The sequence below is a fragment of the Chenopodium quinoa genome, unplaced genomic scaffold (assembly GCF_001683475.1).
Source record: "Chenopodium quinoa cultivar QQ74 unplaced genomic scaffold, ASM168347v1, whole genome shotgun sequence".
Taxonomy (NCBI): domain Eukaryota; kingdom Viridiplantae; phylum Streptophyta; class Magnoliopsida; order Caryophyllales; family Amaranthaceae; genus Chenopodium; species Chenopodium quinoa.
In genome coordinates this window covers 214,479-231,840 of record NW_018743381.1, presented here as the reverse complement: position 1 = coordinate 231,840, position 17,362 = coordinate 214,479, and the positions used below count along the sequence as shown (strand labels likewise).

General features: G+C 35.4%; 2 protein-coding genes across 2 annotated transcripts; one reads left to right on the top strand and one right to left on the bottom strand.

Annotated features, from left to right (window-relative positions):
• Positions 1-4,149: 4,149 nt before the first annotated feature.
• On the top strand, positions 4,150-5,290 carry LOC110738216 (calmodulin-like). Its single transcript, XM_021918588.1, has one exon. The coding sequence runs from the start codon at positions 4,509-4,511 to the stop codon at positions 5,010-5,012; it is 504 nt and encodes a 167-aa protein (XP_021774280.1). The 5' UTR covers positions 4,150-4,508; the 3' UTR covers positions 5,013-5,290.
• A 3,134-nt stretch (positions 5,291-8,424) lies between these two features.
• Positions 8,425-16,643, bottom strand: LOC110738215 (DNA replication complex GINS protein SLD5-like). The gene is made up of 6 exons (XM_021918587.1): positions 16,256-16,643; positions 14,987-15,109; positions 14,768-14,847; positions 14,579-14,688; positions 9,018-9,093; positions 8,425-8,924 (listed from the first exon to the last, which is right to left on the bottom strand). Exons 1-6 carry the CDS (start codon positions 16,418-16,420, stop codon positions 8,825-8,827), a joined length of 654 nt encoding a protein of 217 aa, XP_021774279.1. The 5' UTR covers positions 16,421-16,643; the 3' UTR covers positions 8,425-8,824.
• Positions 16,644-17,362: the final 719 nt, after the last annotated feature.

Sequence of the window (17,362 nt, the reverse complement as noted above, 5' to 3'; positions counted from 1 at the left end):
AATAGTGAACGGACTAAAATGGCAAAAGTTGCACATAAAAAAAAAACGGAGGTAGTATTATCTTCTTGTCTTAGGAAGCTCTAAAAGCAACCTTGACTCTCTTTGCATCCCCTTAGCGTCGTCTGGCAATCTAGTGGCGCCTATTGTATGGTTGGTCATAATGCTGGTCATAACAGAAATACTTTTTGCAATAGCTTGTTATGTTCAATAAGTGGTTATATCAATAAAATAATATAATCACTTAAAATCATATGAGTCCTTAATAGAATCTTAGACTTATTTGAAGTAAGACACTACTTTGAGTCATGCTAAATATGCCCAAACAATGTCATTGACATTACTGCATATCAATTACATCAATCAACCCATAATTTTACCATACATTCTTAAATTTAGAAATGCATAATAAAATCATTTACCAAGTTGTGCAATTTTTATCATATACAAAACGTTAACTTGTAGCCATATTCATTTATTTGTGAGAATTATACATAAATTAGTGATAAATGGTATTTCTCTCAGACAAATGCCTCGTTTTGTCCTCACGATTTAAAGAATGGATTGATCAGACTCGTCATCTGTTGTAATCATCATCGAGAAATCCTTCACTTTTCTTTTTGTTGTCAAATTTACCGATTATAACTCATTTTTATTAACACTCATATAAATCTTCATTACTGTGTTAATCCTTCATGACATCATGTCCAAACAATTTACACATTGCAGCTTATTAATTGAAGCTATTAACTAAATTTAATGAAAATAAACTTAAAAGAAGGGATTTCTCTCAGACAAATGCCTCGTTTTGTCCTCACGATTTAAAAGAATGGATTAATCAGACTCGTCATCTGTTGTAATCATCATCGAGAAATCACTATCTTTTAATTATTTCATAACTATTAAATCAACAAATTAATATTAATTCTAATTTCTAGGATCCTCAGCTAAATGTTTGTAAATATATTTCATCAAATTAAAATTCAGCTCTGATGATTCGTATTTAGAACATCCTTGGACCCATAAACCCTCGGATGAATATCAATCTAGGATTAAAATCAATAAAAATGAATTGAAAAAGATCAGAAGAAGCTTTTCTAGGGCTTGCAATTATGCATCAGAAATTTCAGAGCCCAGTGCACATTCATCCTCTCAATTTTTAAATTAATTAAAAAATTTATTTAAAATTTTTTTTAAAAAAAAAATCAAGAGAATCCTCAGAAAACATGCTTGAAAGTTTGTCATCAAGGAAAGACAAATCTCAGGTCTCAAAGATTATTTACCATCACTGGACCCTCCAACTAAAATTATATAAATAAAACCCCAAATATTAAAATTAGATTTTTTAAGAAAATAAATAATTTAAGGAGAGAGAATATGGCAAGGTATAATTCATTGGACCTCATTAAATTTAAGGCACAATGACTCAACTCCTGCTATGAAAATCTCTGCCCCTTCATTTTAATTTCTTCAATAATTGAAGAGAAACTGGGGATATTTCCCAAGTATCGATGAAAATTGGATACTAGGGTTCCTCCAGAAAGAGGCAACATTGATTTGAAGATGAATTTTGGAGTGAAGAAGATTAATAAACCCAGAAAAGCGAAGAAAGAGAGCAGGAGAAGTTGACGATATGGAAGATGATTGTGAGTTGATGAATATATATTGAAAAAATTAGGGTTTTGCTAAAATAATACAAGCCCATGTTATGTCAACCTAATGTTTTATGAGGCCCATTTCATTTTTTATGAGTCAATGGATTGAAAACAAGCTGGATTGTGTTGTGTTGCCTACTTGCCTCTTAGATTGGGGTTGCCTCAAACTTTGAGTGTAGCCTTAAAACTTAAAGGAGTGATCAGTGATTTTGAAGGTTTTTTTTTTAGAAAAGTTAATTGACCTAATTCGGTAATTCGACTCTTACAGTTGAACCTAAATTAATGCCCTGTTCTCATTAGATTATTTTCAGTTCAGTTCAGCTCATAATTCCTTCTCTCATAAAATATTCATTTCAATTCAGTTCAGTTCAGTTCAGATATAATAAGTTCAATTCAATTCAGCTCATTTCAGTCGATGAGAAAAGACCCTAAGAATCACGGATAAATTTGGTGGTTTTTCCACTTTTGTGTGGGATAGAAAAACCATCATTAAAAATTCATTATATGACATTTTTATATCAATTTTGGCGGGCACTTGATAGTATAATGGAATGAATTTGAAATTAGGAATGAGATATAGGCGATAAGTAGCAAAGTAGATGAAACTTGATACTTAAAACTATGTGTTTGGTTTTGTTCAAAAATGAATTATTTTCTTTTGTTTGATTTTTGAAGAATGGTATGAGCCACTTACCTCCTCTTGATTTATAAACCCCATATCACGAGAGTTTAAAATGTTGGTTTTAAAGTTGACATCCCTCTTAGCTAGAATGAGTTTGGTGAGAACTGACCCCATACCTTACACACGCATGAAAGTTAAAGAACTAGTTAACTGTTCCAGTTTCTTATCTCACATTATTTCCGTTTAGCTGTTTGTTAAAATATCACCATCCTTTTTTTTTAATACAAATCTATAGCCATGAAACAATTCTACAACAATCTATCAAACAAAAAAGCAAAACCTTTTCTTTCGAAGGAGTAAAATCCTCTTAAAGAAGAAGAAAAGCCATTTCTTTCGAGGGAGAAACGTTCCTCCAAGAAGAGAAAGAGTTATTTTAAACCTAAAACAAACAAAAATAAAGTAAAAAGACACACACGCCAAAAAAAAAAAAAGATCGGAGCTTTCCACCGATGAAAACCCCTCCGAGACTCAACAATGGAGGCTAAGGTTTTTAGAGAAAGGAGAGGTGAGAGGAGTGAATCTTTTTGTTAAATATCACCATCTTTTCAAATACTCTAAATTGGACGATTAGGGACATTGGCGATCAAAGTTATATACTAATATGTTAACAACCATATCACCTTTTAAGATGTTACAACAAGTTAACACAGACAAATTATGCATTATTAAAATCTTCAAACATACAATAAAGTAATTACTACTAAACATACAATGAGTTACAATAAGAGGACTTATATATACTCGTAATTAAAAAGTGACAAGTAGTTTTGGACAATCAAAACGTTTCTAATAACATGTTAGTGTCTTCATATTCATATTCCTCTAATTTTAAGTATTCCAAAACGTTTCTTGTTGGGTTACAAAAAAGTCAAAATAACTATGTGGACAATTGCTTGCTTTACAAATCTAACCACAAATGACATAAGAAGCAAAAATGAAAAGAAGGTGGGGAATCAATTATTATAAGCATAATTCATTTGAAAATTCCAGCTCCACAACTTTTTGGTGCCGTTGCACAATCGAATAATTCCGATATAAGACTGCCATTCCACGCTTTTTTTTTTTTAAAAAAAAATGAAGTATGAACCACAACAATCTTTAGAAACAGCCAAAGTACAACTCCCAAAAACTAGTAAAGACAAACAATTCAACACGTTTCAAGGCTACGCCTAAATTCATTTTCGTCCATAATTTGACTCGACTCATCACATGACATCACGACATACGTTTTCTCACTTATAATTCTAAATGAAAAACCGTTTCCCAAGTATTCAAAACATTCGAGTCAAATATATGCATACTATTAGGAAAGTATGAATTTAGTTGACAAAATTTAATTTTAATGGGGATACTAATAAGAGAATTTATGATAAAATCATATAAAAGATACTCCGTATGTTGTAATAATTAGATTAAATGTATAAAGTAAGCCAAAGTTATATGGAATATGAAAAAATATTATACATGCATGTTTGGTAAGCTTTGATTAAGCATTATTATTACGGGGTAGTAAAATGGAAACAAACTAGGAGCAACAATAGTGACAATAATGGTGATTACGTTATGATATGGAGTGTTTTGTACGTTGTATCATCCCTTTGTACCAATGAATAGGTAATGTGAAAGGTTAATTTATGATATTCCATTGTACATTAAAAAAAAGAGACACGATAAATTTTACTCTGTATAGTAGAAAAACATAAAAGTTACTCCTACAATTTTAGATTTGTAAGTGGACTAAATTTTATTTTTTATATGAGTTGTCCAGGTCCATTTCATAAAATTTTTATTATTACTATTTAAAATAATAGGTAATTAAACAAGGTCGGGCGGACCACTACACTACTTTGATACTCCATAAGACCATAAGAGATACTCTACTTCATCATATCCTTTAAATTTTTTCTTTTTTTTTTTCACACGTCTGCTAATGAGACAAATTAAAAGACTAGAGGATCAAGTGATCATTCTAAGGACAAATGAAGTACTAGTATTGTTTTAATACTCTTAAATAATGTTTTTTTTAAAAAAAAAAGAAAAAGTCTTAAATCAAGGAGAGAGGCTAAAAACCTCTATAAATACCGCTAAACTCCTTAGTCCTTACACTCCTCTCAATTTTCTCTGGCAAAAAAACTAACTTTTGAAAAACCCTCCCTATTTATAACACAAAAACAATGTGTCCTACCGGAACTACCCTAACTCCGGCGAGTTTTTCCGACGAACCCACGTCAGGATTCCGGCGAGCATTCGACGTCCTAGACTTCGACCACGACGGTAAAATCTCCGGCAAAGACCTCCGATCATTTTACTCCTCATTCTCCGGCAGCGGCGACGACGAAGAAATGATTAAAGCAATGATTTCAGTAGCCGACGCAAACAAAGACGGGTACGTACAATACGACGAGTTTGAGAAGATTTTGAAGGAGAGGAGAGAGAAAGAGAAGGTGGAGAAAAGCTACGGTGACGGCGGGGTGATGGAAGAGATGTTCAAAGTAATGGATAAAGATGGTGATGGAATATTAGGGGTTAATGATTTGAAGGATTATTTGAAATTGGCTGGATTAGAGGTTGGTGATGACGAGATTAAGGCTATGATTAAAATGGGTTGTGGTCATGGTGGTGATGGTACTAATGGTGTTTCTTTTGATGGGTTTGTCAACATTTTTGGATCTTTATAAAATTAATTAGTAAGTTTTTTTTTTTTTAAAGCTTTTTTTTAAAGAAAAATTTGAATAGGTATGTGAAATTTTTTGTAAGTAATTTCACTTAATGTGGGATTGAATTTTGGGTTTGAGAAGTAATGTGAGGAAAAATTGCTTGTTGATATGATTATGATATGGTAATTAATTAATTATTGATAAATGAATGAATTTAAGTTATGTTTCCATGTTTGTTGAGTACAAATTTCTTTTACTCTTTTGCTTATCTCTCAAAATAAACATACTCGTATAAATTAAAATTATACAAATAAAAATTGATAGTGTAATGTAATTAGTGGAAGTTGAAGAGTTCTCAAAGTTTAGTGAGTCAAAGTAGGGTGATTGGGCAATTGGTGGTTGAATTATTTTGTGGCCACACTTTCCAAGGAAGATGTGGTAGTTTCAATATTTTTCCCACGGGCAACTAGCATTCATTAGTTGTAAAGTCATCAATTAATCAAAAGAAAATTAAATGTCAAAGCCAAACTAAAACTAGTAAACTATGCTCTCCCACGCAAATGGCCTAACCTTGTGGGCAATGCAACTCTTTTACCATTTCTATGCAATCTATTGATATACACTATGGCAAACATCTCTAAACGAGATATAGGAGTTTTGTATCAGCTAGCACAAGATAGAAAAACACTCATACATTCTATTTCAACAACATCATCGTGTGATGAAAATAGGCGAAAAGTGAACCAATAGATGTGTGCATAACGCATGATGATAAGAGTTATTTGAGTGAAATAATGGTAAGATTGGTAACTGACCAATTGGATGTTACTGGTATTATTTTTCCCCGTAACTACACAATTTGTGTTGTATGAGGAAAGTCCTACGGACATTTAGCTTTCATTAGTCATAAAATCACCGTTGAGCAACACAAAAAAACAAAATTAGAAAACCATACTTTTCCACATGTAACGACTAGCAACTAGCTTACTAATGAGCAATGCAACTCCTTTACTTTACAGGAAAACAATTAATAAGATATTATCAAAATAGTGACAAACATAAGAAATAGGTGAATTATATCATCTAACCAGGGTGAGTATTGAAATAAACAAATGAATAAATAAAAATTTAAAGCGCAAAAATCACTCTAATACTATTTTTTGACAATATCGTGTGATGAAGAAATACAAAGTATAGCCTTTTGCAACCTCTATGCTCTATCAATTTTTATTTTTAGAATTTTTATAATTATCAATGTAACAATTTGTTTTTGAATCCTTATTTTTTTTTTAAAACATATCAGTTAAGAAGGTCTTTATTTTTTAGGAAAAATTAGAAATAATTATCCCAACTTTCATCAATTTTGCTACAATAATCCCAACTTTGATTTATACCAGAATAATCCGAACTTTTGGGGTGTTAATTTTCTTCAATCCCTTACCGGTCAACAGAAGTCAATGACCTATTATATCAGGTAACTTGACACATGTCAAGTCTTGATTGGTCCAAAAAATTTTAAAAAATAAAAAACAAAAAAAAACTCAAAAATTGCAAACACACCAGCTAGCCTCTCCTTCTCCACCAACCCATCTAAACACCACCAGCCCGTGCCCAGACCGCCGCCTATGCATTGCCGGCCAGCCGCCTCTTTCCAGCGCCGACTTCTCCCCTCCCCTAAACCCCCTGCTATTCCCTTAAACAACCACGAAGTAAACCCCTCCCTCACTCCCAAAAACCCCTAACCGCCCTTCCCCCACCTCAAAACCCTAGCGGCTAGGATTTACGATGGTGGGGGAGGGGTGTTTGGGGGGTTTTTGAGAGTTAGGGAGGGGTGGAAAAAGAGTTTCGAGTGGTGGTGGTTTTCGCAGCCACCAAAATCCCAAATTCGCAGCAACCGATACCCTAAATCGGAAATTCAAGGGAGGAGTTTTTGGGGGTTTTCGGGTTTAGGAGGGAGACCGTGGTCGGTGCTGGTGAAGGGGAGTTCGATGATGTTGAGGTTGTCGGATTGACGGCGGAGATTTGCGGCGTTTAAAGGGGTGGTAAGGGGAGAGAGTGAAGGGTGTTTGGGAGAGAAGGCGGTGAGCGAGGTGGAGGAATGGTCGGAGGTGGCCTTGTGCTAAAAATGGCAGAGTGGGAAACCGCCTCAGGGGGAGGGGAAGGGGAAAGCGGCGAGTGGGAAACCGTCGCCGGGGAAGGGGGAGGGGAATTAGCGCCGTCGTTCAGGGTTAGACTAGTGATTGTTGGGGTTGGTCGGTGGTTTTTGGGGTTGCTGGTGGCTGGGGTTTGATTGGTTTTTTTTTTTTTTAATTTTTTATAAATTGTTTTAGCCAATTCAGTTGTGACAAGTGTCACTTTTATAAAAATAAAAATAAAAAATAACCCATTCAACCGGTTTTTGGGATTGAAAAAAAAGAGGAACTCCCAAAGTTCGGATTATTCCAAAATAAATCAAAGTTGGGATTATTGTAGCAAAATTGATGAAAGTTGGGATTATTATTTCTAATTTTTCCTATTTTTTATGAGATATAAAACATTCATTTATTGCAACTAAAAATTAACGTATGTGACAAACCAAAAACCGCAAAGACCGCAATTAGATTATAATTTGTTAGGTGCCAAAACAAAAACCAAAAAACCAATAACTTGCGTTCAATAATCTAATGACATTGCCCCTTTTGACCATTGGTACATACTTCCTTCGTTTTAATTTGTAATTATTTTATATTCAACATGTCTCTATACATAATTTCAACCATTGATATCTTTTATTATACATTTAAATATAAATAGATTTTTGTTGAGGAAAAAATATAATTAGTTTTTAATAATCTATTGAGATGTTACAAAAGTAAAAAAATAATAGGAAAATTATACAAATGTAAAAAAGTTTTTATTTTAATTTTTATTTTGAGGCTGAGATAGATATATTTGAGGCTTTATTTTCCAACCATTAAGGCAAATTATGAATGTGATAGGTGGAAAAAGATAAAAGTCATTATGTGATTCTGAAATTCATTTGGTCGGCCAAACTATTGTGTATAGGTAAAGGCTACACATACAATTGTTATATGTGAAAGAATTGTGACCACATTTAATTGCAAACATTGCAAGCTCGGGAGTCCTGCAAAAGCCACGTGCACTTTTGATTTTTCTTTTTAGGCCCGTGATCCAATGTCGATTTTTCTAGACGGGGATCTTGTCAAATTTCACAACAGTTCACCCACAAAGTTTTTATCAAGTCATCAGCTCATCACCATCCAAATTTGATTGTTACTTTACGTTTTCTATTCTTATCAAATAGTGTATTTAGTGTATAATTAGCGCATTTAAAAAAAGAAAAAGAAAAACTGAAGTACAAAAACTGGACAAACAAATAGCTATGAAGCAATTGACGAATTGAGCGAGAACTTCCACTAAAGGAAAATTCAAAACAAACAAATAGTACAGTTAAATATTGAGTAGTTTCAAATTTTCGATAATACATTTAACATCTCATTACATAACATTTGCCAGAGGAACCTTAATCTATTCTGGACAACCAGCCTCAAACATGTTCATAAAAATGAACATATACCAGACCCAAACTACTTGTCCCCAATTCAAGGTATTCTTTCTCCCTGATATCAGACCATAATGTAGAAATTCCAAGCTAGCAAAACGCTATTAGCACAATCAGTCATCAGCTGAGTGAAATGATCAAGGATGCTCAGACAAGCTACATTTTCATATTCTCTATAGATTAAGCTAGCTGTAATACGACCTCCAGTTTCACTGAGGGCCCAGGAGAAGAGGTTGAAGTTGTAAATGTTCAGGAATGATAAAGAGATCCCTCAAACAAGATCAACCTGCCCATTCTCCACAAAGGGCTTAATTGACTTGTAACGAAGAACATATAAATCACCAGCAACAAGGTCCACAATCTCATCCGCACTGTAAGACCATCAAAATTCAGACTTGTCATGCACTGATAGACAAGATTACGAATATTTGACATTACATTTGTTAGTAAAACAAGATCCTTACCTGTCATCAAGTGGAATGGCTCCAATAGAACTATCACTCTTGCAAAACACAAATGTATCCAAATTTGGCTCCGGAACTGGTGAAGAGAAGGTAGTATTTCAGCATGTGTAGAGCAGTAAAAAGTTGTTAAAAACATTAATATTGTGGTTTGGAATCTAAAACAATAAGAGCAGTTATCCTGCCCCAAGATTTTTCATTCTTGTTTGATGCCTCAATCGCCATAACTTCAATGTAATTCTCCGAACTTCTAGTATAAACAAGAATATAAAGAAACTTCTTCACCTTCTCATGTCTTGCTACTAGCTTTCCTCAAAAAATGAGGAAAAGAAAACCATCTTCAACTTTAACTGATCTAAGAGGGTGCAGATGATCAAGTAGCAAGGGCCCAAAAGGAATTGAGAGAACTGTAGACAGCGGAGAGGGCGGTACTCCATGAACACGTGTCACACTTGTGATCAGAAGCATGAATGCTCTTCTGTTATGATATTGAACATCAGTTTTATAGTAACATAGTTTTAAAATGTTTTCTCTGACTGCCGATGTACTTCATAAATTGAAGATCCCAGTGGAACCCTTCTTCTTCAAGCAAAGCAAAACTTGCCCTGATTAACTGACATACAACGCAGGGATACCCTTTATCTTCTCTGTATTTTTGTCAATTTCATCTATATGCCCGGCGTATCTTCTTCTCCAGAATTACTGCTTTGCAAGTAACAGATCCTATTGAGTTTTGACATCCATTAACTATTCCATTTTTCATGTTTGCTAGACAACTGGAAGCCAAAGTATGGAATTCGTTCTACCCCATAATTCAAATTTCCAATATTCCAGCAAGAAAAACAATCAATTCATCACCACTACAGCACTAAAAAACATTAAGTAATATGCTCACATAAAACTAAAACCAGTTTGTTGATTTCTTCTCCTGCTCTCTAAACCACGCATATCCTTGATATCTGCTTAACTGTCAGACAACCCCCTTCTCTTGCAAATCAAGCAAGTTTACTACTAAAATTTTCAAAATTCAGAAACAATTGAATTCAATGTTTAATATGAAGGTACAGTATAGCTCATGTCAGCAGCACCAAAGGACTAGATAGGAGACATTAGGAAAATTGCCCCTTTGGCTTTTCTAGAGAGGGAGAGAGAAAAAGAGAAGTAGCAATTTTCCAAAGAAAAGTATGTTTTTCCCCTCTTCCTCTAAAGTTTCTTTTTTCTTTTCTTAGCCCAAGCAGAGGGAAGGACACTCACATTTACCCTATATATCTCACCAGAGGGAAAAGTATGCACAGCTATATACATGTGTTAGGCCGCCGGAACATGCTCATGCAATCACTAGTACAATATTGTCCGCTTTGGGCCAAGCCCGCACGGTTTTTTTTTTTGGGCTCCTTCCCAAAAGGCCTTGTACTAGTGTATTGAGCACCACTTTATAAATAGTTCCTTCCCTTGTTATTTTTTCCATGTGGGACTTGGGATGAAATTCCCAACAATCCTTCCCTCAGACCAAGGACCACATCATCACTCATGGCCTTCCCTCGATCGATAAACTTGATCTGTTACTCACCCCCTTTCAGTACCGCCGATGCACTATCGGAACCTGCCGCCTGATTACACCATTAGCTAACCATGGCTCGCAAACCACTGGACCATGCCCACTTGCTCCAACCACAAGTTACAGGGCAACCCCACCGGTTACAGGCTCACCGCAAACCATCATACCATGCCCACCGGACCATGCCCACTCGCTCCAACCACGAGTTACAGGGCAACCCCACCGGTTACAGGACATCCCTTGGTCCCACCAGCTTGAACACCATCAAGAGGACTTTCGACACAAAGGGCACAGATCACCTAACTTCGAGGACACACGAGGAACACCCCCACATACTCCACGGCAGCCACCTGCCCCGGACCGAACTAGCCCGGCTCTGATACCATTTGTTAGGCCGCCGGAACCTGCTCATGCACACACTAGTACAATATTGTCCGCTTTGGGACAAGCCCGCACGGTTTTGTTTTTGGGCTCCTTCCCAAAAGGCCTTGTACTAGTGTATTGAGCACCACTTTATAAATAGCTCCTTCCCTTGCTATTTTTTCCATGTGGGACTTGGGATGAAATTCCCAACAACATGTACCCTTTATTCTAAGGACACTCAAAAATCAAATCCATTGCTCCTCAAACTTGGCATCTAGCACCACAAATCTGGAGTCCTTGGTGTTAACTTTCCACAACTTATCTTTGTATTGAATATCTAAATATGTTTTAATAAATAAAGTTCTTTGAATCATATATATCTCACCGGTCTTTGGTTGAAGATGATGGTTGGAGCTCACAGATTAAGGAGAAGCAAAAATTCCCTAGTTCTACTTCTGCGCTTAACCTTACATATGAACCACAAGATAAAAAATAAAAAAAAAAAAAAATAAAAAAAAAGAAGGCCACTGAAATCTCAATGATTAAGACCCCCATGACATGGATATGGCATTGGGTTGAGACCCTGTAGTTTGGACTCCCAAATTTCTTAACAGGCCAAGAGATGACGTATATCCTTGAACCTTACACAAATGAACATGTTCCTTAAAAAAATTGAGGACATACACCCAGATAAACCAAAACAAAGACTTGAGCTATAATCTTTAGCTTTAAAGTTTTAAGTCTTATGTTTAATTCTCTTCAAGATTTCTATGAAAGAGCCTAAGGGATTTACTTCCAGCCACTAACCCTTTGAAAGATAACTTCTTAAAATTTTCCCGCAATACCTGCAAGATCTAAATTACATCTTTTGACTTGATGGCTCCCAATTCTGGTAATTCTGCCATATATTGGAGCTTGATAAAGCTGAATGTCCACCTAACAAGCTGAATCACAAATATGGCAGAAGTCCTAGTGTTAGAATCCAACTCCTTTTGATGTATTAGATCCCCTTTAAGTGCTTTCCTAGAGTTTGGTTTATGCTTTCTTAGCTTAAGGTCCCATTATTGTGTTACTGTGAGATCAGTGTGGATTCTCCTTGTATGTCATTTAAAGCTCTTTAGAGAGTGAATGATTAATGAAATCTTAAGCCTTCTACCAAGTGTTGCTTTGCTCTTATGCTTGTTTGTTGTTAGACCTTTATAGATATTGTGTCTTACTTGCATAATTGCTCCCCTCCAAACCAACTTGATGCACTAAGAACTCGTGGTTCGGACCCGCTTGTGCCCGCCTTGAATTATCGGTCGTCACAAGCCCCGACCACCCGCACTCCGTCGCCCAAATAGACGTGAGTGCTGTTTGATTCAATTGCCCGCTTGTGTAGCTTTGTGCTCGCAAGCCCCTCTTCCGCTCAAGGCTAGCGTTCTTGCCGCCAAAAGGCTAGAGTGCGCCGCACGTTTCGGGGTCCAAACTCCCGAACCGTGACACCTAGCCTTCAGACCCCATGCTCAAATTAAACTTAAAGCCTGCCAACATCCCTTTTCATATTAATGAAAGTATGAAACTTAGGCCCTGTTTGGTAATTAGTTGGTAGCTGATTGTATTAGCTGGTTTGACTAGCTTGTTATAGTAGCTGGTTTGACTAGCTGGTTATGATTAGCTGATTGTATAAAAATGTTTGGTAAATAGCCGTTAATTGTTAGCTGTTTTAGTGTATTTAAGAAACAAAAAGCTAATTGTACAATAAGCTAATTTTAAAAAGCTCTTATAATGAGTTTTTTCTAAAAGCGTTTTTTAGCCCAAAAAGCTCTTTTAATAAGCTATATACCAAACACCCAAATTAGCTTTTTGAATTGGTCAAACATCTAATTGGACAAAATAAGCTAAAAGCTCTTTAAAAAGCTTTTTACCAAAATATGCAAGTTGTTGAAGAACATTCCAGGTTTAAGGGGTAGACTTGGAATCCCTAATATACCCAAACAAAATCATATTACTCACACCTTATCAGTCTTAAAAAAAAATGTTACAACAAGTTCAATTTATAAAAATAAATAAATAAATAAAAAACGCGCTATCCAAAGGGCTTAGATGCACGATTATCCATGAACCAAAGCAAATATCCCTGAAATTCTCACACCAATAGTAGGCAAACATTGCCAGGATCAACCATCATGTATCATTTAGCCTTTGTATTCAGAATAGATTCCCCACCCCCACAAAGTATGCTCTTACATAATAGAGGCCAACTTTTGTTATCAAACTAAAAGAGTCATTACCAAACACTTTGATCCACAACAAATACAATCCCTTGCATCCGCTATAAAGTAAGAGTTATGAATCTAGGCTAAGATCTCTTAGGGAATATGTTTTATTTCAATGTTCTCAAACTCCACCATTAGGATCCCTACAATTTTAGGGGTTGGTGACTTACCCAATCAGTTAATTTGGTAATCTATGTTCTCAAAATGGATACTATTAGAGCACTTTGCTTCTTGTCTAACAAATGCATGTTTCTAGTCCTTTAATACAAGGATAACAACAATGTCCTAATCAATCAATCAATCAAAGCCTTAATCCCATAAGTCGGGTCGGCTAACAATTTCCTAATGAATCTATTTAAATTTTCCTCGAGAAGATTCATATTCAACAATCATAACGCTCTTTAAGAGTCACATATAGAACCGAATCACTCAAAGGCATGATTAACTTTCAGCTTAATGGATTTCTGTATCGTTACTCTTATTCACTTCACTTACTATAAGATAGTCAACTCAAAACTCTAGTTACACTATCAAATCCTTCAATCCCCGCCCCCGCCCCCACACCCACACAAACAACTCACACACACATACTCTGAAAAAATACCGTCTTTAAAATAGTGTCCTTAAGATAAAGCTATGAGGCATAAGACACATGCAGATGCATGGAAAATTCAAGTGCTACAGTTTTTAAGGGTAAAGATAGATAAATTCACAGCATATCATCTACACCAACGAAATCATTAATGCAATTATATTGACAGGTTCAAGTTTCTTCTACTTTAATCAATCAATTAGACTTTAAGGAAAAGAGGAAGAACAAAAGGATGGATTCTGATCACATAAGCTATTTTTCTGCACTAACACTATGTTTGGATAGGAATAGTGAAGGGAAAGGAAAGAGAAAGAAAAGAGGGAAGGGAAAGGGAGGGGAGGGAGAAGTAACCTTCCATTTTCCTTCCATATCTCTCCAACATTGGAGAGATTTGGTTTATTATAAGGGGAAGGAAAATAGATCCTTCCAATTCCCTCCCCTTCCCTCCTTGCATTAGATATCCAACACAAAGGATAATGCATCTCTACTTTTCTCTTCTCTTCCTTTCCCTCTATATCTCTTTATCCAAACATAGTGTAAGACGTGTATATTTGCATCAGAGGGATTTTTTAAAAATTAAATGTCACAAAAGAGTTGAAGTTCCTTTCTTCCTTTCTTTTATCTAGGGGGGAAAATGGCATCCAAACAAGGTTTGCCATCATCATACGGAAAAAATAAATAAATAAATAAATAAATAAGGGAAAACAAACAAAATAAAAAACCCTGCACTTAACATGTAAACAAGCATGCATGAAAGCTTGGAAATAACCATAGGATGAGTATAAGAAGCTACCCATGTCATTTTCTTCACTAGCATTGGATTGCTTAAGATCAGACTGGTATCCAGTTGGCAGTTTTGACAGAACTGACTCATCAAGATAACTCTTCATATTTTCATAGCACCTGTAGCCACAAAATGAACCTTACAAAACTAACTAAAGAATTCCAGGCATTAAATGAAAAAAGGGGTTGCCACACTTGCCTTTTGGCGAAGTTTTGTTCCTCTTTTGAAAGTCGGTTCCAAAGGTCTGTTTTTGAGATATGAATCATATTCTTCTCTATCTGCAAAATGCTGTCAGTTTTTAAGTGAACAATAGAAGGAGATGCTATAACTCACAGGCTAAAGCTGGTTGGATCAATTGCAAATAATATAATCTGCTATAAAGTTTTTTTTTTAAAAAAAGGGAGAACCCAAAGCAACCTTTTGAAGACGAGTCCGAAGATATGATCTCAACATATATTGAGCCCGATCCATATCCATTTGATATATAGACACTATCAGAGGATCGAAACCACTTTTTGTAAACTCCTCGATGGTTTCCTCCTGAACATTTGACCAAAATTAGAATATTCCCAAATGTTATGAACATGATTAACAGATAAATAGGGCATTTAAAAAACCAGGTAAATTTAAGAGCACGTTAGGTGCTAAACTGCTCGTGCATATTTTCTCACATATCTTTATGATGTGAGTTTGATGCATTGGTCATCAGCCCACTAATCAACAACCATAAATAGAAGATTAAAATACAACATCCATTGTAACCAAGGTAGAAGGTTGCAATTAGAGCACAAAGCATATTACAAAAAGGGAAGGAAAAATCCCACGGTTGAATTTTCCTTGACATTTCATAAGTCACAATAGAATTATTTGTGAGAGGTAGGTCAGGTAACAGCACAAGGGATGAAAGACTTGAATAGAGTAAGTACAGTATATACAAGTAAACTCCAAGATTTACACCACATAAAAATCATAAGCTACTCGTAGGATATAAAATATCAAGCCAAAAATAAACCGTTTCAACGAATTTGTTCGTTTCAGGCCATACAGTATTCGTAACCTTTGATATCTAAACAAATTTCATCTCACTGACAGTCAGACCGCAATTTCATTACTTCCTGTACCCTAGACAAAGTTGGATCTCTGTAATTATAAGATATCATTAGAATTAGATCGTATAATTAGCTACTTAACCTAAGAAAGATAACACTCCGTTTTTAATAACACTTAGATCATAGTGTACTGGTGTACCCTATAAAAGAGAAGAAACCAAATGAAAATGAATCATTATACTTTTATCATTTTCCCTGTTGTTTACGACACTGCGTAAACATGATACAAACTATTTCAGAATTCACAATAACAATGCCATAGGCCCATAGAGCTACACTTCAGGATAATCGACACTTCAACAGATTGGTTACATACTAAATAAATTTTGCACTAGTAACTGCCTCTCTTTCACTTCACATACAATAAATCAGCTTAAAGCATAAACTGGAGCAAAAAGTATAGATTATACCATAATTTCTCAGCTAAAACCGTCAAATCTAAGCTACCAATATTTTCAGTGATTTAAACAAAGAAATTTCACAAATAGGAGAAATTTTACACTAACTCTAAAAATTGAATTGATAATATAATTATAAAGTGAAAATTAGGGTTTGTAATGAAGAGATAATTGTATACCATAAGTTGAATTTGCTCGCGAGATCTGAGAACCAAAGAAGACTGGAATTGAAGAATTTCGGGAGCAGATTTCTCGTTGCGCCAAGCTCTCTTTAAAAGCTCAACATCTGATGTCGCCATTAATGACTCGAATTCTTCCATGGAAAACCCTGATCCACTCGCCATTGTTACGCTCAGGACTCAGGAGACGGGAGAGATGAGAGAGAAAGAGGAGAGAGACGGGGAAGAGTTGAAGAGAGATTTGGCGGCAAATTCCAAATTTGTTTGCTACTCGATTACTGGAGTTGATATTTCAAACGCCAAACGAGCCCTAGAGGTTAAGAGAGTGAAATAAAAATTACTCCATGTTGTGGTTTTTTTAGGGGGTTTGAATTTTGAAATTCGTTATGCATTTGAATGCTAATGCCCAATAGCCTTAATTGCCAATTTGGCAATTTATCTTATAGGTTAACCGTTAAATAAATCAATATGTATTTTTTTTTTTTTGCTGCTAAGATACATGGACACTTCACCTAATAGCGCATTCATATCGAGTGTACGGAGTAGTGTAGTTAGTACTTCGTATTAGATAATGCAATGCTTATTTTCTTACTTTCTAACTAGTCTACTCAGAATCGCAAGCAAAAGCAAATATTTCCTCACATTCAAACTAGCTAAGACATTTATTTTTGAACCGACTAAGAGAATCTCAATTAGTACACAAAAGACATGCAAATTAAATAAAATTGAAAGCGTGTAGCTTACAACTGGAGGGAAAACATTGATGTAGCTTGATTAAGTAACCCTGCTTTGGTTTATAAAATAAAACTTCATTCATTCCAAGCTTGACGTATGTTATGGGATGTGACAAAGTTTTACACCGGTTGTCACTAGCCTACCGAAAACCTCATCCTTTATCCAGGTTTGGGACTGACAGCGGGAAACCCACTGACAAAGCTAAAACCTACTAACGGGAGACCGAAAATGACTTGGTTGGAAGGAGTTATAAAGTATATGGATTTACATAAGGAAAAATTTTGGATCGTAAGGGATGGAGGAGGAGGATCTTTGTCGATGATTACTTGGAATAATCAAATTTAGTTCATGTAACTGACCCCACTTATGGGA

Excerpts from the sequence above, each read along its gene's own strand:
- LOC110738216 (XM_021918588.1), top strand. The coding sequence starts at position 4,509 with ATGTGTCCTACCGGAACTACCCTAACTCCGGCGAGTTTTTCCGACGAA.
- LOC110738215 (XM_021918587.1), bottom strand. The coding sequence starts at position 16,420 with ATGGCGAGTGGATCAGGGTTTTCCATGGAAGAATTCGAGTCATTAATG. Across the intron at positions 14,848-14,986 it reads TTCGGACTCGTCTTCAAAAG|ATAGAGAAGAATATGATTCA; the intron begins GTTGCTTTGGGT and ends AGCATTTTGCAG. Across the intron at positions 14,689-14,767 it reads GAACAAAACTTCGCCAAAAG|GTGCTATGAAAATATGAAGA; the intron begins GCAAGTGTGGCA and ends TTGTGGCTACAG.